This window comes from Halictus rubicundus, chromosome 2 (assembly GCF_050948215.1).
Source record: "Halictus rubicundus isolate RS-2024b chromosome 2, iyHalRubi1_principal, whole genome shotgun sequence".
Taxonomy (NCBI): domain Eukaryota; kingdom Metazoa; phylum Arthropoda; class Insecta; order Hymenoptera; family Halictidae; genus Halictus; species Halictus rubicundus.
The window spans coordinates 21,546,851-21,570,149 of NC_135150.1; the positions used below are offsets into that span (position 1 = coordinate 21,546,851).

The 23,299-nt window shown below is 42.7% G+C and overlaps 1 protein-coding gene across 8 annotated transcripts in view; it reads right to left on the bottom strand.

Annotated features, from left to right (window-relative positions):
- The window catches only part of Syn1 (Syntrophin-like 1), a 566,536-nt gene that overhangs the window by 80,097 nt on the left and 463,140 nt on the right, over nucleotides 1-23,299 (bottom strand). For all 8 annotated transcript variants that reach the window (XM_076805932.1, XM_076805931.1, XM_076805938.1 and 5 more), the window contains one exon: nucleotides 448-656. In XM_076805932.1, the coding sequence (XP_076662047.1) occupies nucleotides 448-656 (209 nt within the window). The remainder of the gene's footprint in view (nucleotides 1-447; nucleotides 657-23,299) is intronic.

A 23,299-nucleotide genomic window follows, 5' to 3' on the forward strand; every position in this document is an offset into this window, starting at 1 on the left:
GTGGTGGATTAAATTTTATTAAACTGCCTTTAGACGGTTTATTTCACTTTACGTTGCAGAAAATATTCCTATGTAGAAAATAGTATGCGAATAAATATGAATATGACTGTAATGTGTGCGTATGTGTGGATTTACAATACCGTTTTTACACGTAGGAATAATATTTCTCTTTTCCATCGCTTTTATGCAGTTTTAAATTTTTACATCAGAGGAGAAGAGGAGATCCACTCGATTGAACATTTCACTGAAATTGGTTAATGTTTCTCCAGAAATGTTGGTATAATACGTGCTTAATGATTTTCCCGACAAAATGTCTTTTTAATACCAGGGAACGCTGAGAAACGCAGTCTACAAATAAAAGCGAATGGAATAAAGAATTGTGTATTTCCCATCGGGGTATGTAATGTATGAAATTGTCTGCGGTTCTGAAATTCAGTTCATAAATACCTGAAGACAGTGTCTCCTCGCGAGCCAGCCGATGTGCTGAAGCTGCGGTGGGTCTGGAAGCGCTGAAGCCAGTCGCAACGCTTTCAGTGTCAGAGCAGCTAGAGCTGAGTGCAACGCGTTGAACCATACGTTCGCTTCTGCATTGTCCGCGGCTCTTAGCCAACATTCGTGAACACCGTCGGGAGAATGCAGTTCCAGGATTCGGCCCTCTGAAAAATAGAAAAAATCATACATTCAAAATTGGTCCTAAAAGTTTATTCCGAGAATTAAAATCTTCATTCGTGTTGCTATACGACAGGTTGTGTTCAGTCTGTGGATCTTCGTGTAAAATAAAAATCTGCCTAAGTCGATTGTAAGGAACACTAATTAAATGACAATGAATTTCTCCTTTTAATAATTTGAATAAGTCGAGAATAATATAATGGCATTACTAAATTCCTGTAATCTCTTCATAGTTTTGTATTGCACACATTCATTTCTGTCATAAATGCATAAAATCCGCAGTCAAATTATTCTATTTATCTATCTATTTTATCCATTTCTATTTCATTTTATAGAAATATTGTGTAAATTTTAATCAACGAGTTATGATTGGAATTTTTATTTTATTTTATATAAATCTTAAGATATAGAAGATAGACAAAGAAAAATTGTGTGAACAGTGCCAATAGAATTGCAATTAATCTACGATAACGTTTTTCTTTTTTTAATTTGTAATCATTATTATAGCCCTGATTGAACTTCGTTCAGTTCAACTTTCGGAACGGTTCATTATTCGCGAGCATAAGCTGAGAGGCTGTAAAGGCGCGAGGTCGATCGTCGATGGAAAAAAGGAATATCAGGTTCTCGATCAAAAGGAAATTACGTTCAAGTTAAAAGCCCCCTTTTCCGGCTACTATCATCGGACCGGGGTTAATGAATTTATGCTGGAAAATAGGAGCCGCGGTACGCTCTCCACCAGCGTTCTCCAAGGCACAGTCTCTGTTACTTATGGTTTTCGCACTCCCGGCGAGTTTAAAGTTGTTACCCGGAGTATTCAGTGACCGAGCAACGTCGTAAAAAATTCACAACTCTCCGGAAAAATCGAGCATTCCATGCGAAATTTTTGTTTCGAGTTTTCACCTGACTTGGTGGAAGTTAATTAGGTAGCATAATTTATCCTGGAACCTCGGTTATTCATTTACGAACTTACAAGAGCGCGTTTCAAAACAATTTAAACAATTTTTAAAGAGATCTCTCCATTTATTTGTTTATCTGTACAATATTTCAGTTAAATAAATCATACTTAATACTTGTAATTGATCGCTGTAACTATGAGAACAAGTAGAAAGATCAACGAATGTTCAAACACACCTTTAAAGACGCACTACTGTGATACTTGGCGGTATATCTTCCGTTCAAAGCTTCATAAAACGACCAAAAACATCATATCTCAAATTTCGAGGCGTCCTTGCAAAGGGAAAACTTCCATCTTTAAATCGGTGATAAATCAGTCACGAAAAAAATTTTCTCACGATTTTGGAGACGTTTGACATTGCAGCATATTCGAGGAAAAACATGTCTGCAGTTTCCCAGCTGTTACATTATGGAATATTGGTGGTAGGAAAAAATGAAGAATGGAATGTGAAAGCAGAGGCTTTAAGCTTCAAAATGAGCCTAGGTTTGTTCTCATACGATTATTTCTTACGAAATTATAACATGTGAAAGTGGTACTTGTTCGTAGTAATTTGGAAACTAGTATTGGAAGTAAAACAGTCAATCAATGGTCAGGCATGTTGGTGAACTGACTCTTTATCATTCCCTATTCACTCTTACATGTCTGACATGCATTCGTACATAATCTAGGGAGAAGAATAAAACACAAATTTGTATGTTATTCTTCTGAAAATATGGGATTTGTTAATGTAAATCTTATGGAGATACAAATACAATTTATTATATATGTCAGTCTGTTTGCTAGTTTATCTCTGGCCACTGTAGAAATATAATACATCCTTGAACGACACAGGCAAATAGTGAACATTGGAGAATTCTAAAAATAGGATACGCACAGTTAATAATTGTACATCTTGAGCCGCCACAGTGACCATCCTAGCCCCTTAAGGTTTAAAAAGAAATTCACCAAAAATAGAAATACGTTTAGCCTACTCAGCAGAGGCCTACTCCGCGTGCTGATAATCGATAGACAGATGGCCAGAACGGCAACAAGAACGCAGACGGTTCTAGATAACGTGGAACCCGAGTCGACCAGCCGCGAACACACGCGAGGATGGTTAAAAATAAGCGATACCGAGACCGGGCTAAATACGGGGCCGAGGCTGGATCGTCTAAACACCCGCGTCGTATCCGGTTACCCGTCCCGTTGCAACGACGGGGGGTGGTTTGTGGGGACGTGCGAGGGAAGGGCACAGGCAGCGAAAGCAACGGTAACAAACGTCCGCCGTCTCTTATACAAAGTATCCACTTCCAGGTTCGTTTCTCTTCCACACTTTTAAGCGATAACGAACCCTGCCAGCCCCCCGGTGCTGGCCACCACCAGGGGCGGGGGGATTGTGGAAAAGGGGGTTGAGGAACGGAGGGGGGTGGGCCACACCGGTGCCGTTTTCCACGGCACAGAACGCCGTTGTTTGCCGACGAGGATAAGGCAAAGCTGGCGCGGCGTTTACTGCGAGAAATATAACCGCAAGCGGGACTTTGCTTGCGGGCTGACCTTAATCGCGGGAACTCGGCTACGAAGACAGAAAATCGGTTCCACTGATCTTCGAAGTTATTGGCTGCGGGAACTACTTCAGTCTCTTTAGGGTAGACGGCCTTTATGACCTGTTTCCCCGAACCTGCGATGCGTTTTGAGATACCAGTTTTTATTTTCAGACACTCCTCGGATTTATGTGCTGGTTTCAGTTTTATCGTGTTCTCTGCTTTCGTTTGTTTTTCGTTACTTAGGACTATTCAGTTGCAGGAAATCGTGTTCATCACATAGTATTTTCAGGAAAACAATTTCTGGGATAGTGGCTGTTATTCGGGCATTTGTTAACATTTTTTCAGAAAAAGATTAATACATGTTGGACAATATGTGCACTTTTAAATGAAGTGTGCACATAGAAAAGAAATTTGCTGACTTTCCTGGAAAAAGACTCTTAAATGTCCCGAGAAGTACAGTGTGCGTCTGACCACAGGTGGAGTTTTCTACTTGCTGCGGCGGATTCTATCAAGAAGCATTGGGAATATTGAACCAATAGGTAACATGACAATTTATCAATTAAAGGTGTGAATAATAATATCACGTTTCTCAGAGGTGTCTGACAATTGATCGATTTTTCTACTCACGCTACTGGATTGCGTAAAGGAACATTCGCTACCAGCACTGCTCACTTTGCTTGTTAAAATGTTTTATTAAGTGTAACATACCAGCTGGATGAAATATTACGACAATTTAGCAGGAGAAGGATTCAGAGACAACGAAATATATCAAATTAATTTAACTATTCATTAAGTAAGAAGCGGAATTGTGAACATCACATATCCGTAACCCTGGTCGCGATCGTGTTAAAGAGTCCTCAGAACATGAAAATAACGTTATTTTTTAATGAAATGCTTGGAAATGAGGAAATCGGATATGGCGGAGTGCAAAGGCAATTTATCCGGACGGTGGGGAAACCGAGTGCATCCGGTCTCGGACTTAATAGTTCTCGCATCCGTTCAGCATTATCGAGGCGCCGTGTAACATGGGTAGCGGATGACAACTCAATTTCAAGTTGAGCTTGACGTAGCTCGCGTGCGGCCTTCGAGCAGCACACTCGGTTACCCTAACCGTGCCTCCTTGCGATACACGTGTCTGATTGTCGACAGAAGTTCATGGTTCATCGCCATTTACCCGAACACACCGTTCGAAACATGCCCGGGTAGGGGTAGTTACCTGTTAATTCAACCCTTCCGCCTTGTAACAAGGCGCCGACCTCATCCGGAGAAAATTTCGAACCGAGTTTAATAAACATTTCAGCCACCCGTTTAACTTGGCGGGAAGTTCTACTTCGCAATTAGCTACATATGTTTACCGTGAACTGAATTTAATAAACACGAACGTTGTCGACCGGCTCGATGTGAAATATCATTTTGGTTCTGTCAATGTTTTACTTGGAGAAGCTTTTTTACCGAGCAATTAAACGTTCCACGCATTGGGAGTACCTTTTTCGATTCAGCGGAACACCGAGTGGCTTCTATTAATTTTGCAAATGAGGTTCCGCTTGTAAGTACTCCGGAGCGAATTGGCCGAGAAACGGGGCTCTGGAAATTTTGTTGGCGTAACGAGCAGTGATCTGTTTATAAGTATACTGCGGATGGCTAATTTCACTGGGAATATTTCCGGGCATAGATATATACGTCTGTTTAATTATCAGACTCGGTGTAGTTAATTAGATTGCGGTCGTATGCGTCTGAAGAAAACAGAATTACGCAGGACTCGGAATAGTCGAAGATTAACCCTTTGCACTCCGATGTCCCCTCTAAGGGAACATTATGAGTCTATGATCGATGGCCCCGAGTGCAAAGGGTTAAGTACTATTCAATCAGATTTCTATTTTATTTAGATTCTGACAGAATCCCCAATATAAGTAAATTGGAATTAAAAACGTCCGAGTCACAGAATTTGGTAAGAGTGTTATGAAAATGAGCATAATACATATCATATAAAGAAACAATTCAGTCGTATTTCTCTTCAACCTATATCCTCATAGAATCATTATCGAAACAAAATCTTTATTCTATTAATACACGATTTTGTGTTCAAACAGAACGTTCATGAACTACCAACTTCATTTCATGCACCGGGACGTCTGACCATTGGTCGACTTTTCTACTCACTCTAATGGATTGTGTAACGATATATGAGAAACGTAACGTTAAGTGGTAAACGTTGTAGTTTCCGAATTAAGTAGGTGAACAACAGAATGCAGTTTCATTACAGGGTCTGACTATTGATCGACTTTTCCACTCGTTGTACTTGCTTCTGTTAATAAACACGAAGAATGACCGAATAAATAGGGAACGTGGTAAATTGTGAATTCGATCGATGAGGAGTACTTTTTCCAGGGTACACTTTACACCTCAACAACAGAATAATACACACATTATTGTAAGCATCATTTACAATCAATGTTACTTAAATAACGTAGAATGTGTTAGCGCTGAACTGGAGCACCATAAGTAATAATTGGACTGCGAAAATGCATTTATGACCAAACTGTGTAAAACAGTAAAAAAATAAATGCGATTTAAGAGTATCAGTACAGTACCATCAACTCATTAAGATTATTAAAGGAAGAAGACAAATTCTAACTTGGCCCCAGTACCTTGTAAACGACGCAGAAAATTTTATTTTGCATAAAGAGTCGCAGTCTAATAATAATAAATCTCAGTTATTGTAATCTCAAAAGATGTGATCTTGAAAAAAATGTTTCTCTCGTCACACCGTCTATCCTTTCAACCTAATCATATTTTTCTTAGACAGTTTTTCCAATATCAATAATAGTAAAGATAAAACCACGAATTTAACGCGAACAATAAAATGATAGACGACAACCATCTACATCGCACCCCGAATAAAAACAAAACAATCTATTCTAAGTGATCGTCTTGCAAAGTTAAACAGCAGTAAGAACCCTAAAGAACGTCGGGGGCATCAGTTCCGAAAGGACTTACCGTCCTTATTCGTTCTCGAGCGGACCAATCAGCTCGTCGACGAAGAAACGCGAGTCGGAGCGGGTGCTTCGCGGAGCGGAACGAAGCGGAACGTTGTGAAAGAGAGAGAGAGAGAGAGAGAGAGAGAGAGAGAGAGAGAGAGAGAGAGAGAAGCCTGAAATACGCGGCTCGTTAGAGTCAAGGCGTCGAAGTCGCTCGTCTCGGAGGACAGGTCGCGGCTAGGTTCCTTTCAGCGAGCGTAGTCGGTTTAATTGCTCGCGACGGGTCCCCCGAAGTTGCTTTAATTAACAAAATAACGCGAACGGGGCGTGGATCTGCGAGCTTTGGTTCTAGCTTCGAGCGTCCTCTCTCCGCCCACGTATCCGTCAGCTTTTCTCTCTGTCACTCCCCCCCCCCTCTCTCTCCCCCTCCCTATCATTCTATCATCATCTCTCTGTCTATCATTCTATCCGAAGCTTGGCGCTATTCCGTCGCGCAACGTGACCCGATAATCTCTCTCTTCCGGCGTTGTCTATCCGGCCGCGCGTAATTTGCACGCCTTTGACCAGCCATCCGTCGCCGGAAGTAAAATTGGCGGAGTTCCTTTGTTTCCGGGCCCGGCACGAAAACAGGTCCTGATAAGGTTAGTAAATTAGGGGACAGACGGAACTGCAGGGGACCTCTCTCGCTGCCGGGCAAAAACCACAGGAAAAGTGGGAGAGTTTCGTCTTTCGTTTCTCTAGCGACCCTGCGCCGCGCGTCCAGCCTCCGGGGATTTTTCTGCCGTTTGAAGACGGTAAAAAGATTTATGGCCGACCCGTTTCCTACGGACCGCGACCCTCCTTCCGGCTTTAATTCGAATCTCCTGCTGGCCGACTTACCGCGTTTCCTACTCGAGTCAACGTTTCAACGTTTTTGACGACCTCCTGTGTCCTGCACCCTTTTATTTAGTCGTTTCTGTGGCGCTGTTGCAATGTACATTATTTTCTCCATCAAGTTCCTAGAAATACGCGGATCTTTTTCATCGAACTCCAGTTTAATTGTCCTGGAGACTTTGTATGAGAAATTCGAGTTTCATCTGTTGCTTGACAAGTTTTCTTTGAATGGAAATCAATTGAGAAAAATGAGGTAACGATCATAAGTAAAGTTCACCTCAATGTATGTCATATTCCCCTGCAGTTGATTTTATTATGCGAGAACGTCTCCAAGAACCTCATTTCAATTTTATTCCGCGCTATCTCATTTGAGCATCGATGCTCTGAATATCCGTATAAAACATGAATGGTGTGTAAAAATCGTCGGACGATTAAAAGATTAAAGAAATTTAATACGAACGATTTATATATCCTCGCACTTTATTTTCAAGTAGTGAAATCTTGTTTGATTACGGTTCCTTTGAATTCGCTAATAAAAATGCGACTCGGTACAAATTTTCACGGAATACCTACGTCAATATCACGATCGCAACGTTCTTATGCACAAGTTCATTTCTGGAACCCCGCTAGAAATGAAAAGCACCGACGAGTTTAATGAGTTCTTATAAAACGAAACGGAGGAGCTAAATGAGCCACGAAATTTTCCTGTTTGATGAGATGGAATTGAAAGTTCGGGCCAGCCGTTTAAGATCGACAAATGAAGGGAAATGTTCATTTAAGGCGCGTGGTTTTGAGGGTACAGAGTTTGAAAATAATTGGTTGGAATGCGAGAATTAATAAGCGGTCGCTCTCGGGTCTGACCGTAACTGGGCGGTTCTACTTGCTGTGCATATTCGATGCAGTTCGCTTTTCGTTCGTTCGTGCGGTGTTTCACCGAATTTACACGCGCATTACTCTCGCGGTAATAATTTTCAGACCGCTGGAGTAAGTAGAAAAGTCGAGCAGTGGTCCGACGTGGTATTCTATCGTTCGTTCATTTAAACGTTGAACTATCGCATTGCTCACTTACAGTTGCATACATTATAATATTATATACGTGTTACTCGTATATTGAAATTGTAATGCCCAATAATTTTCAAATCACTGGGGGAAGTAGAAAACTTAAGTATCGATCAGGCGTGCAAACGTCTTAAACCATAAACTGTCGTATTTTTCATTCGCTGTGACATTTGTCATATTTGGTATAAACCACTGAAGTAAGTAAAACAGTTGAGGAATGGTCAGACGCAGTTGAAAAATTTCATTCTATCGTTCGTCTACTCTTCTACAGATATTCTAAGAATATTTATACATTCTTAGCATACTTCCTATTATGCCAGACGTAATAAAATAAAGATTACAACCACTTTTAACCAGTACAGTGGCCAGGGACAATCTTTGGAATTTCACGTAACATGTTTGTTGTATGCATATACACAAATTTTTCATGAAGAAAATTCAAGTTTTCGATGAAAAAATGCCGACCCTTTAAATCCTAACGTAACAAAAGATATTAATACTGGAAATTAAATTGTTTTTAGTATTCACTTCTAGAAATCACCTTCTCTGTTTTAAGAATCACCTTCCTCCGCCTTAAAAGCTAAAAATGTCGACACCGAGCTGTCGGGAAATGTTCATAGAAGAGAGTCGGTGATTCATGGGTCGAATAATTTACAAGAAAGGTTACTGTTTTCTTTTCTTTTCGCAAAGCGCTGACGGTTCCTTCGCGACCCAGTTTCCTTCTCCTTGGAATTCCATTCTCGTCGAGCGTAGTCGCTCTCCGTACGCTTTCGAAAATCCCTTTCGGCCCCTTTGCAGCCGTGCCCTAACGCACCGCGTCAGAATTTAAAAACGTTCGTTTCTCAAGCGTGAGATTCCACTTTTCGACGGCGCAAGTGACTCGGCAAGGTGTCGCTTCCGGTTCCCACACGATCCCCACATTTCACCTGGATTTCTGGATTTCCCTTTGATTCCGTCGAACACCGTGCCCCCGCTTTTCATCCCCTTGACAGATTTTCCCCGTGAATTTCCCCCTTGATTCCCCGTTTAAGTACACAAGTCCCTTAAAACTTTTCTCCAAAGGGAAGGAGAGCAGCAGTCCTCTCTCCCCCGGCTGGAAGTTAATTCTCTTAGCCCTTTGCTTCTGGTATCCTCCTTTTTACAGGGCCACCCCTTCCCCCCTCCACCCGGGTTACTTTTCAAGATTCCCCGAAACCCTCACTCGGGAAACTTTCCTCTCATCAGCCTTCTTGTCTATTTCCCTTTAAACTTCCCAGTCGCAGCCTTTGCCAGACTTTTTCCCCTCTCTTTGCATCCCGCTGGTTATCTTGCAGTATTTTTCTCCTTTGCTCTCTTGGCGCGCACAGGCTCTTTAATGTCAACGTCGGGAGCCGCGTAATTAAACGAAGTTCCCCGCTCGTCTTGCAAACGCCTCCGTTTCCTCCGCGTTCGCGGAAACTCCGCCGCGTATTTCCGTATCGCGTTTCCGCTCGGTAAACGTATACCCGCCGTCTGACCAATGGACACCGCTTCCCCTGCGAAAACCGCGCGTAACCGAGCACCGCTGTTCCGAAAGCCAGACGATAAGCTTGAGACATCGACACGAGACTCCTTTGACATCTCCGGTACCTTCTTGCGAAACCACACCTTTGCAACCGCCGACGACGACGTCACTACGCGGCGTAGTACTGTCCAAAACGATCCGATGTCTTGGGCTTTCGCAAAATTTCTGAGACACACCTTGCATCGAGACTGTACTGAGGATGCTTTCATTGTGTATGAATAAAACATGAAACCACCCCACTGAATTCAGAAAATTGAAAATAATGCATCGATACCGGTAAATCGATTCTCTTAAACATTGTTTTCTTGAAATGCATTATTTGCATCGGTCTAGTGATCGGAATGGCAACGGCAATATTGTATTTATTTAGATTGTGTACAATTTTTATTACAATGTGAGATTTAGTCAAATAAATTTTAATTAAATTATAATTTCTATAATTGTAAAATGAAAAATTTGAAACCGGTCCTTTGTCCGGCAGTGGCAGGTTTAATGTTAAAATTCTTTCTGCGTGTATAAGTTCAATACCAATGTACTTTCGTTTGAACTATTTTTTTGTCGAACTGTCAGAAGCAGTTAAAACAGCTTGGTGACTGACACCCAGTATAATGATCAAGTAGACAAGTGTCTCTTCAGGTTTGGAACGCGAAACGTCCAAAAATATATGCTCGACAGCAACGAATGTACTTTCTCTATCATCGAGATTCTTAAGTCGAATCGCGATCGCACGGATCGAGTGATCCACAGTCAGTTATAAATCGTCCCCAGCCAAAAGACACGACTCTGAGACAGCTGGAAGACTTAGCATTCGAAACTGTTCGAAAGCGCCGCACAGTTTCCCGTTGAAACGCGGTCCCTGTAACCCGTCACGGGGAATCGGTTTCCTCTCCGCCCCCTTATCCTTTTAAAAGATTAAAAAGAGGAGAAGCTGGCTGGGATTTACCGCGGAGAGGAGGTTCCTCCGATTCTAACGCGTCGAAAGCGTCGCCGAAGAAATCCCCAGCAGTTTTTCTCGCGGCGAGGGAATAAATAATGGAGCTACCTAGCGAGCAAACAATTACCCAGTCGATAGACTTATTAAGTAATTAAAAGCTCCCTCTAGCATCCCTTAGTTCCCCGCTGTTTGCACGCTTATTTAAGAATCCGATTAGCGCCAGACTTCGCGACCTGGATAATGCGCTTTCCACGAGAATAAATTTTTCGCAACTTAAAGTCCCCCGAAATCTCCCAGATTTTCTTCCTGAAAATAATTTTGAGATGCCACGATTCAACTTGACCCTCCTGAGTTTCAAAGGAAACTTTTTGATTTAGTTTCGGGCCTGTTACAATGTTTAAAAATTCCTTGTAACAATATTATCCATTTTCCAAGAACCTCCTCTTACTTACTAATATTTGTAAGGAAGATAAAGCATTGATCTATAATTTGCAGTGCACAAGAACCAAAGAAATTGGAAACAATCTCTACGTCCTAGTTTGACATTTTTGAATTGTGGTTCGGGCCTGTTCCAAATTCGGAAAATTCCTTGTAACAGTGTTTTCCATTTCTCAAGAACTCCCAGTTCTTTTCTAATATTTGTAGGGTAGATAAAACACTGAACTGCAGTGCAGAAGGACAAAAAAAGTAAAATCATAATCTGCACTTCCTACTTCCAAATTTTTCTAGCCGAACTAAGCGTAATCATAATCGCTCTAGGGGCATATTGGAAATGCTGTTACATAGCAACCGGACGAGTAAATCATTGGGCAAAGTGGGCGGCGCAGAGGGTGGGAAAAAGTTTCGGAAGCGGATACTCGAGTCGGAGCTTTTAAAAAACCGTTCCCGTCGCGGGATCGTCGAAATTAACCAGCGGAACTCGAAATTTCGAACAGTTTGAACGGTAATTCGGAATAACCGAGAACCCCCCGGGTGCGTTTCCGCGTCGACGGAAACGGAATGAAACGGCGAATTAAAAGTTTACTCGGCCCAGCCTCTCGCGGACTACGGCCGGCGGACCGTTTTTGTTCCGCGTTATTTGCACGGGATTCGAATTCGACGATGATTGCCGGTCGGCCGCGCGTGAATTCTCTATTTGCACCACCACCCTCTTCCCGGATCTTCTGTTTGTCTGTTTCCCGATTTTTTGTTTTGCCGACTATGGCAACCCAGCCGCTGGCCGTAAAAACTACTGGTATAAACATTTTCGCGTCCAGTATGTTTCGTCAGTCTAAATCTAATCGTTTGGCGAATGCAGGAAAAAGCTTGCGAAGGTTGGCTTGTCGTTGCGAAAATAGAAGCTTCGTTTTCTTGAAACTTTTGCTATTTCTATGGCAGTGTGTGACTTTTGGAATAAAGGAAAAAAAAATTAATTACTTTTGGTGTGAATTTGGATGACGAGAATTGTACAGGCACAATTTATTGTACCACTTTTCACTATCCGTCAATCTGTTCCTTTATTTGAAATATTTATTCTCGTGCGGTAACAAATTTGCAACAGATGTAACACACGGCTTGTTGCAAATTAATTGACGTTAATATGAAATTACACACTATTGTACAATTATTCTGGGTTGAATGTTTCTGACCTGACCCATGACAATCTATTATCGCTTCAGAATTTCACTGATTTTAATTAATAAGGTTTGCGTCTGACATATGATAGACTCACACCATTTTCAAACATTCGCATTTTCGTTTTAATTACTTTTCTCCGGCAGAACATCGGATACCCATTCGGTGCACTATTTACAGATACCGCGAAATTAAAGTGGTAATCGATCTCGAAGCGCGTAATCAATCTTAATGTACGTAACAATTAATTTTGGTGGGTCTCAAATATTAAATTTGAAAGAGGATCATGTTTACGGGTTTGTCAATAGAGAATTGCTGATTACGGGTTTATTGTGCGGCGAGTTTTAACATGGTTGGGAATATTAAAATTCGGTCTGGCTCCTGAAAAGTTGAATAGTAGGATTCTCTTTTCATCTGTGGTTAATTGTGTCCCTTTTTTCCTTGGAATAGCAATACGTGGTGACGCGCGTGTAATTACCGGGTATTGACGTGTGGGCCAGTTGAGATTATAGTATTTCGCGAGAACGGATCGCGATCCGGTTATTATTCGGACGGCGCGTTAATTATCCGTCTTGCGGTGGACGCTGAGTAGTGGTGCTCAACGCTGCGTCAGACGCGGCTTCTCTCACCGACAGATGTCCGTTGCTCAGTTATAATGGTCGACGTTATGTCAGACACAAAGTACTTAAGACGGTTTGCATTGCCGTCGAAATGTTGATCTTCCATTAAAGTAACCACAATTTAGTTAAAAACGGAATTTATCTGGCACCGAATCGGTAAAGTCACGAAGTAGTACTAGTCAGCTGTGAATCAAACACGAACTACTTAAGACGATCTACGCTGGCATGGAGGTGTTAGCATTGTAGAAAGGTAGTTACAATTTAGTTCAGTTGAAGACAGAATTTATTTCATAACATTGAATTGATAATATCGCGAGGTAGTAGTAGTAATCGGTCATAAATCAGACACAAAGTGCTTAAGAGCTAGCAAGATCAAGACATTACAGAAAAGCAGTCACAATTTAGTTTATCTTAAATAGGATTTAATCAGTATTGAAGTGATAAGGAATGGAGGTAATCACGAGGTAATAGTGCTCACTTATAAGTCAGACATAATGTACGTTACAGGTTCTACATCACCGAGGTGTCAGTAATGGCAGTCACGATTTACTACATTTAAAACACGATTTGCCAGGCACCAAACCGATCAAATCACAAAGTAGTACCAGCTAGTTATAAGTCAGACAATAAATACATAACACAGAATAATTGCTCCGCAATCATGGAATAAATAGACTGCGAATATTTTGGACAAATTGAAATTTGTGTAAACTAATTTTCCGCCGTGATAAACGGGCAGAAATTGATTAGGTTCATCAGCGATTCTGCTGCGTTAAAAGTAAATCAATTAGCTTATTCGACCAATTAATTGAAAGTCATCGAACGCGGTATATAAATAATGAATGCTTAATCGAAATGTTCTATCCCCGTTGGAATATATTATTATTATTTATCAAAATTCTGCCAAAAGTGCAACCCTTGAATATTCGAAGTAGAACAAATTATCTTTTACCGAACACTTTAGCGCACTTGAACATGCAAAATTCTGCTAGAGCCCTCCGTACAATTCCTAATTACTGAAGTATTTATGCCTAATGGAATTAAACCTCTTCAAAGCAGATTTGAGAAAATGTGAAGACATTAAAAAATTGTGAGCCCTTATAAAGCATCTCAAAAGCAGTTAGAAAATACTTTTACATGGATAAAATAAAATTCACTTTTAGATAATTTTTGTCTACTAAAATATGAATATGGAATATTGAACCCTGAAAATTTAGCGTAATTTACGGATTAAGTAATATATAAAATATTTTGTCTATTGCTGCCGGAATTAAAATTCTACTTAATCTAGAATTGGACTTAATAATTTAGGTAATACTGTTTTAGTATATTTTTGTCTAATAAAATATACATATACATATTTGGTCTATTGATACAAGAAATAAAGTTCTACCTATTTTCACTACTTGATAATTTACTCGTTGCAAGAGCTTGCACTACCAGTTTAAAAGCACAAAGCACAGGGACAGAAGTCCATCTATCATCTAGACGAGGAAGTTGGTAGACGATCGATTACTATTTACAGGATTAATAGATCGCAGGAACTCAGAGAGCAAAGTAAAAGGGGCGAAACGGGCGAGCGGTCGACGGAGAAGCATTTTCCCGTGCCATCAGCGTTTTCCAGCGCTTTCGCCGTTCATTTGTGTACATTCAGACTCGACGCGCGACTGGCGGCTTTTTAAAGGAGGGCACAGAGTTGGGAGCGGCTGACACAGAGAGGAAGAGAGAGCAAGAGAGAGTGAACGAGAGAGAGAGAGAGAGAGAGAGAGAGAGAGAGAGAGAGAGAGAGAGAGGAGGGAGAGAATCATGAGCCACTTGCGAAGATAATCTAACAATCTGTGCCAAAGGCAGGTGTTGCACGCGCAGGTGCACGACACGCCGTAGAAACGTGGTGCTCGTTTTAAACGTCGACCCGGCCGCCTCCGCTCCTCTCCGCTTCTCTCCGCTCCGTGCCGTCGGCTTCCATTCACGCTGCACTCGAGCTTTCGAAATATCGCAGGCAATTTAGCCCCGCAAAATGAATTGTTGAGAGCGGCCCAATTCTCCGCGATCATTGTCGGGCTGTTTCCCTCGTTCGCGAAAACGTGTTAATCGTCCCCTCACCTCCTACAGTTCCGTCCGCCTTCTATCTATCTCGCCCTCCCCTTCCCTTTCTTTTTCTCTCTGTGTGCACGGAAAACGGGCTGATGTTTTCGTTTTCTGAACAGACGCTTTAACTCGCGGCTGTTTGCGTCACCGAGAACCTCGATTGGGCTCTGTCCCGGGTTGATAGAATCCCTCGAATAAACCGACGACTCTGTGCAAAGATACTGAAAGAATCCACCGCGGTACGACGGTAATGAACTGCTAAAACAAATTTGCCTGTCATCTCAATTTGTATAGGAACCTCTGCAAACCTTCTCGATCCTTGTCTGACTAAGCGTCGACCTGCACCGCTGACGAGGACAAGAAAAGCTATTTGTTTAGTTAAAGGTAGGATTTATGCATCGAATTAGTAAAATTTTGAAGCGGTAGCAGTCAGTAATGAGTCAGACAAATTATTTAAGAATGTATTAATCAAGGTGTTGGTAATACAAAAAGGTAAACACAATTAAGATTAGTTACAGATAGAGATTACCTAGCATGGAATTGATAAAATCCTGAAGTAGTAGTAGTCGGTGATAAGTCAGACACAGAATATGGCGTAGTTTACTCTAACCGTGAAGTAGTGGTAGTCGTTAAAACATAATATACCGCAGGCAGTCTACATTGCCATGCAGATGTTAGTAATATGTAGACTGCAGATTTTTATGCATAATAAAAATTGTCCAAGTCTAGTGTAAGAGATTGAAGTAAAGTATAATTTCTCTTTTCATTAAAATCCCTCTAATATCTTTTCAATGTTGTGTTGGTCGAAATAATTTTTCTCTTGAATGTATCATATCTGTGGTCGAGCAATATTACTGGGTAGTCGCAATGTCTTTTATATAAAACAGAATTCCCGTAGCTCTACCTCAACCTGATAAAATCACGAAGTAGTAGTACTCAGTCACCAGTCAGCAAAACCTCCAGGATCCCCGTCTGACAAGTGACGGATCCGTACCACTGTGCCCCAAGAGAAGGTTCTTTCCCACAAGAAATCCTTGCGAATTTCGGCAGTGATGCCATTAAAACGATTCGGGGGATTCGGTGGAGACTAATTTCCCTTCCAAATGGGGAGACATTGGACCAAAATCAGATCCGCTTCGGCCATCGATCCCCGACGGGTGGCGAAGAAACGGAGTTCATCGATCGCGGCCAGAAGGGTTGGCGAGACGTTATCAAAGAATACAAGCCTCCCAGGGATCGATTACACCGGGAGATTCCTGCGGCCGGCTAGATTACGCGGTGTTCTCTCACGCCATTGCCCAGCCAAGGCAAGTAGACGCCCGTTGCCGGCTGCAAATCTTATTTGAATTGGAGATGCCGAGTTTACTCCTTGGCTGGACCGACGCCGCCAGTGTACAGTCAGCTTAGAGGGGAGGCGGTAAGTAGCTTACAGAGGGCTCGACGCCCTCATGCTCCTCCCCGACCCTCTATAGTCATCCGTAGTCCCGAATCCGTTCCTCTAGAATCGCTATTTTCGCGCTGTCGTATATCCACTGATGCTCGTGAGCGTTGTTCCACTCTCATCGATTAACTTCTGTACAAAAAGTGGGGAATATCACTGAAATAGTATGCAATCGTTTTTCAGCGCTGGTCTTTTCAGCATTGTTGAAATTAGAAAGACTCTTCCGTAGGTAATGATAGAATAAATCTCTTAAACCAAACATATGCTACAATAAAAATAGCAAAAGGTCTAACGAAGTAAAATTCAAACAATTAATGGCTACGCGAATGGTCATGTCGGGGAGCGAATCGACGAAGGAAAAAGTCGGTGGAAAACAACCAGACAACAATATCCCTACGCAACGTAGACCACCAGGAACTGTACACGATTCTATCAGAAATTCTCATCTACCTCGATTCTATCCAGCATCACAAAGAAAGCGCAACAAGCACCGAAAACAGCCTTCAATTCAATTTCCTCCGGAGTATCGCGCACAATCATCCAGCGGCAAAACACGGTTCAAAACGCGAAATAAAAAGCGCAATTTACCCGAGCACAGGTAGAGACCATCACGCGGAAAGGAGCATACAAGTAGCGAGCATTTCCCGGCAAAAACCGCAGAGCGAGCGGCCTGATTAGCACCGGAGGGCGTGACTGGACGACGTCGCCGCCGGTTAACATCTCGTTGGCCCCTTGGGGATTCCCATGGGGGTGCTTTCGTTTAAAGCGTGGCCGGTCGGTCTTCAAATCCTCACAATTTTCCGGGAGCCAAGCTGGAAAGCACGCCGGAAAGCTCGCTGGGAAAGCGGCGCTTCCGACGGTGCGAAAAGGACGGAGAAAGGAGAGAGGGCGAAGGGGTTTGAGGGATGGGTGGTTTATTACAGACTCGCCTTTATGATATCCGAGCGTCGTGGAACGTGGAGAACGGGGTCGAGGGACGACGGGCGTCGCGTCATCGACATTGCCGGCGTCGTTGCGGTCGACCGGGATGGGCCATCAAAGTTTAAAGCGCCGTCCCGTTCGTTCTTTCCGGCGAAGGAATCGAGCGACGCTGCCCCCAGGGATACTGGAACCCGTTCGAGGGACTCCGAACAGGTTCGAGGGATCCACGGGACGGTTTTTTGTCCGGCGGGATCGTTCCTTTAGACCATCCGCCGGCTCGATTTCCACGCTGATGCGGAACGCTTTAGCGCTGTCTGCCGTTGTTACTCCGGCCGAATGTTACGGTTTTCGAGGTCTCGAACGGCCCTGATCATCGTCGATTCACCCTGCCCGGAGAATTCCCGAAATCGACGATTTCCTGGAGGAAAGCCCCCGGAAAAGAGGAAGTCGCGAGCTTTCCAATTCCAATTCCCGGACCCGCGAAGATTGAATATGAGAAACATCGAAGAGATTCGAAGATTGCCATTTTGATCCGATCCCCGTGTATTCTTCGATCATTCTCACAGGAGATCGATTCTCTCGGGTTTACGTAGATATGGGAGGTGAGCTCTGATCCGATTCCTGGTTATCGTTCCGTCGCGCGAGTGAATTAGATTAGTCGCGATGAGCCAAATAACTAGAGAAGCGCGCTCGGTAGATACGTGTTGGGATTGTTGTACCGAGAACGCCCTTCTTGCAGTTCGCTGCTGGTTGGGAAAGTGCGGGGACGATTATTTCTGCCACTTTCGCCTTGTTTTATTCCTGTTCTTGAAACGATGCCAACTGGATCGAGACAGACTTGCGTGCGCGCATTACTTAAATCGGTGAAGCATGTTTTGGTGCGACGGTGTCCCGTGGAGTGGGCGATAATTGAGGAATTTAACGTTGAACGGTGCCTTTCTTTCTATAACGTCCAGAAAAAATTATGTCCCCATATTCGAGAACCGATGATTTGAAAGTGGCAGCGTACTGAATTTTATCGTGTTCGATATTTTTATTATAATTAGACTTCGGACTTTTATGCATTTATGAGGAAAATGTTATATTATCTTAAAATGATTAAAGTTATTAAGAAGATAATTCAATTTCTCCGTGACCCCCATGTCTTGCAATTGATGGAGAAATTTTTTATTTTGCATACAGATCCGCAGTCTAATTATAATGAATGTGTACACGAATCGGCGAATTGATAAAAGAATTTTTAAGACAAGTTCTTTCGTGATTTGTTTACGAGCACGTCGTTAAAAAAATTGCCAAGTTGTTTGAATAACTTCGTGTATTTCGAGACAATTTTGGGTAAATTCTTCTGCAAAAACACCAAGCTTTAGGAACATAGAGAACGTTTGTTGTACGCTGCACATGCTTTTGAAGATCGTTTACTGCTTCCAATTGGAATTTCAGTTCGTTAATCCAAAACTTCATTGCAGGAGCATTCGTTAAAAGCAGCTATAATACTTCTGAAAGTTTCGAATCATTTGTATAGGAGCATTGGAAAACTATATAAAAGATGTTCTATTTGATGCCAGTAGAACGGACCTGTCTTTGATCAAACAGGAGAGCAAAATACGTATATTCGTCGGCATTCCAATTGATTAGTGATAAAACACGAGGAAAATGCGTTCCAACATCAAGATTGAAACATATTAATATGGAACAATAAGCAGAATTATCCTGTCTGTGGCAAAACGACAATTCAAAGCCATAGTGCAAAGAAAATGAATTAATTTTGCTCATTTATAGAAGATTGGAACAGAAAGCTTATTCCAAAGCTGGAAAACATAGTTACGAAGCGAAAACAAATGAAATATACTGGTTATAATCAGACAGAAGAGTGGAATTTATAACTCTATTAATAATGCAGCAATTTAAATGTAAAATCCAAGAAAAAAACTCGTTACACAAATGATAAAAACCGTTGACTCAATAATCCAATATGTGGTCAGACGAGATTTAAAAGCCACAGTACAAAGAAACGAAATGAACTACATTTATTGGTACAGAAATATTGAAGCTTCTCCGAAAGCTGCAAAATGTAGCTGCACACTGATACAAGTAAAACAACTCGGTATTTGATCAGACAGAACTACATACTTTGTATCTTCCGTGGCATTAGAGAAAGCTGAGTGTAGAATTCTGGGAAAAAGCTTTCAAATGTTCAAACGATGCTTGATAAAAGATGAAATAGTGAAAAGAAACTAGTTGAATAGTCCAGTATGTGGTCAAACAAGGATTAAACGCTTGCGTGCAAAGCGAAAACAACTCTACGAAAAAGCCTTGCAACATTCGAATGATGTTTTTATAAAAAGACTAGGCGCTACGGAATAGCTAGTAGAACATCCCTATATGTGGTCAGACAGGGATTTTAATTCCTACGAGAAGATTGAATCACAAAGCTTACTTGAAATCTATAAAAACTAGTCAGAAAGAGAGCAAGTAGAATGTACCGGTGTATGAACAGACAGAAGAGCGAGTCCATTCCCATTAACGTTGTAAAGCAAATTGAATAAAAATCCTACAGGGAAGAGCCTTGAAAAATCAATGCTTAATAAAAACAGACTAAAGGCTAACCAGTAGAATAACCCAGTGTGCGGTCAGACAAGAACTAAAATCTCCCGTGCAACAAAACGAAATCAACCATATTCACTCATAAAAGAATACCGCACCATAAACCTGGCTCGGTAGCCTCCGTATGCTGCTAAGTGAAACAAGTAGAGGATCCCGGTATCTGATCAGACGGACCGCAACCTGTGATCGTTGCGGGAGCCGATTTTTCACGGGGCTCAGGCCAATTTGCCGGGAATATGAATTCCATGGACGCACGCGAAATCGCGCACAGGACGTGGTAGAGATTGCAGCAGAGTCAGACTGCTCTACAATCCTTGCAACAAAACGTTGTAACGCGATATCTCGAAGGAATGCGTTCGAGAGCTCTCTCTAGAGTAGCTCTCGTGGAGATCGTCCAGCGAATCAGGGCTGTGTCTGGCAATTATAAAGCGAGCTGGCAGAGAGAGGGGGGGGTGGGTGGTCAGGTGAGGACTCGAGTAACCAAACCGCACAAAGGAAACCCAACCGCGAGCGATTCCAGCGCGGTTGAAATATGAGATTTAATCGGGCTGCCATCGCGGCACTCGGCAATTGACGCAACCGCGACGACTGATAATCTAATCGCCGTTGCGCGCGCGCGAGCACCCGTGAGGGCCACCGGGTATAGTTATTGCGAAACTTGTTACACCGCAATTACGGCAGATCAATGGAACGCCCGAAATATCCAGTCAGTCTCCCAGCTCTTTCCACTCTCGGCTATCCGTTCACGGTTTTCGATATGTGTACGACATGTATGTGCACCTCGCTTCTACGTATGTGTACACCGTTGGTGAGAGCTCGCGAGGATTATGCATTCCGTCGTATCTTCCCGGCGGATCTAACTGGAACTACCTGGAAAGCATAGATTTAGCAGCCAAGTTGGACAACGACGGCCAAGATCAATACGCGAAACGATCGTCTGTATTAGCATCGGCACACAGAGGGGACCTCGTTACATTTCACATAGCACTCGCAGACCTCTGTATCTGACCGCCACCGTCTTCGATATTATAATTAGAGAGCCGTCGCTAAATCAAACTTGTCGGGCTTGTTGATCTTTGCTGCGCAGCCTTACGTCCCATTTCGCAAACTGTACCGATCGTCCCGGAGAGTGCTCCACAGCGAAACCGTTCTGTTTCGATTCGGTGTTCAGTCACACTCTGCTCCGGTTACCAACATCTTCACTGTACTTCCGATCCCGTTAATCAACCCTTTAAAAAATGATGTCAGCAAGGAGTCTGCTTACGAAAAGGAAAATGTGTGAACGATCGGTAGACTGCGACTTGTGGTCAGTTAGTTTTAATCATTGTAATTAAAAAGGTCGAATTTTACAAATAGTCTCGGTAGGTTGAAGAAAATTCTATAATTATTTCTGCTTTACTGTTTCCTGCAGAACTTTTTTAACCACTGGAAAATGACGATAGTAAAGCAGTCGGATAAAATAACATTCATTCCTCTAAGAGTTCCTATCACCATTCTTCAATCCTTAAACACAGTTACGCATCTAACACGTGACATTTTAGCATCATTCTTTTCTGAACTCGTCCATTCCAATTCGCGAAATAAGTTCACGGAGACGAAGAACGGTATGACAGAACAGGAATTGAAACTGTCAAGATTGATCGATATTTTACTGGTTCAAGGAATGCCCAAAATGCAACTTGCACTCGCCTGCAACGATACCATAGTTTATCCCGCGAGCGTCACGGGGAAATTGCACCGGATTAAGTTTACGACAAGAACATAGACGAAGTGAGAGAGAGAAAGAGAGAGAGAGAGAGAGAAAGTCGCGCCGCTAGGGGGATTACAATTTGAAATGTACGCGTGTTTGCAGTTCGTTCAATTAATTCCGAGGACAGGAAGATTTTAGCGTGCCCGGATCATTAATTCCCGCGACGGCTTGTCTCGTAATCGTTTACGATCGCTCGAGGCGCAAAGACGCGAAACAATTCCGTCGGAGCGTGGCGCGAAGGCAGCAGTTACGCTCAGCGGAACATAATCAACACGGTCACATGCACGCGGAGACCCCTCCTGCCCTCTTCCTCCTCCTCCTCCGGTGTATATCCATTCGACACAGGGCACCGAATCGTCAAAGCGTTAATTACAATCGCCAGCATTAAGCATCGTGTACGGCAACGGAACGGAGCGGCGCAGGGCCGTTGTAATTTATCGCTCATAAACGACGTCAGAGACCCCGATTGCGACCAAGTAACCGGTACATTACATCGTCGACCTGTTCCGAATACCTGCGAACGCAATTCCATGCCCTCGCGAACCTACTGCTACCCTATTACACATTTTACCTGACTCTACTTTGCCTTAAGTGTTACCTGAATCCTCAGAAACGTAAATTTTTACTTGATTGCAAAGATCCATTCGACACATTGACTACCACGTTGATTGGTACATCAAGCTACAGGTTTCGTTAGATATAAGACGATGGCTCGGGACGGTGTTCGTCCGTATAACGGATGAGGATACCTATTCGGCTTGACATTGTTCTTGAATGGGCCGAGAGTTTATGGGATTGAAGAATGCAGAAGGGTTCAAGGAATAAACATCGTGATAAACTTTGTCTCTTCAGTTTTGGTTTCATCCCCTAACTTTCTTTGAGTTTATCGAATTTTCTGGAGGTTGTCATGTGGCAATCAACGTGCTAAATGGGAGAACAGATTTGGTTAGAACAGACGGGTTATATCAGACTCATAAAAAGAGAATTAAACAATTATTATGAAAAAGAGTATGAAACATAATCAAAACAATTCGTTCAGCCAATCCCTTTGGGGTCCTGAATATACAGTAGATCTTCATGCAAAATCTCTATTTTTCTATTTTATTTAATAATAATAGAGAAGACACGAATCATCCACCGCACTAGTAACGTCACGCAGAATCGATGGCAGTTCACTTCCCGGCTCTAGTGCCACTAAAACGCAACACCGAGCAAGCAGAAATTAATAAACAGTCCCGCCGACATTTCTGCGCTGTTCAGCAGTGATCGCGATGGGCACGCCCGCTAATTCCTGATCGATCTCGTTTTTATTCGACGAATCGGCAGGTAGCGATCGATGGGAAGAGAGGGAGAGAGAAAGAGGGACAGAGAGAGAGAGAGAGAGAGAGAGGGAGAGAGCAGTTTCGAGGGGCGGGAAGAGCAGATCGCCGTTACTGCGCCACTTTCGCGGTCCTGATACGTCATTCATAAACATGACGGGTAAATAGAATGACTGTCAAAAGCCTGCGGGGGCGTGTTCGCGGATCGATCGACGGATAATCGTTTCCCGGGTCCTGTTTTCGGCTGCGTGAACCGGGTCAACGAGTCGCTCGGAAAGTATTAGGTCAGTCCATAAGTTTTCTCGTTCCTTATCGTACGTGTATACGGATATTTTGTGACATTTTCAGAGAAACTTCTTCGAATTTGTTTAAGGAAGTCCGTCTAAAATGTGATCTCGAAACATTTAA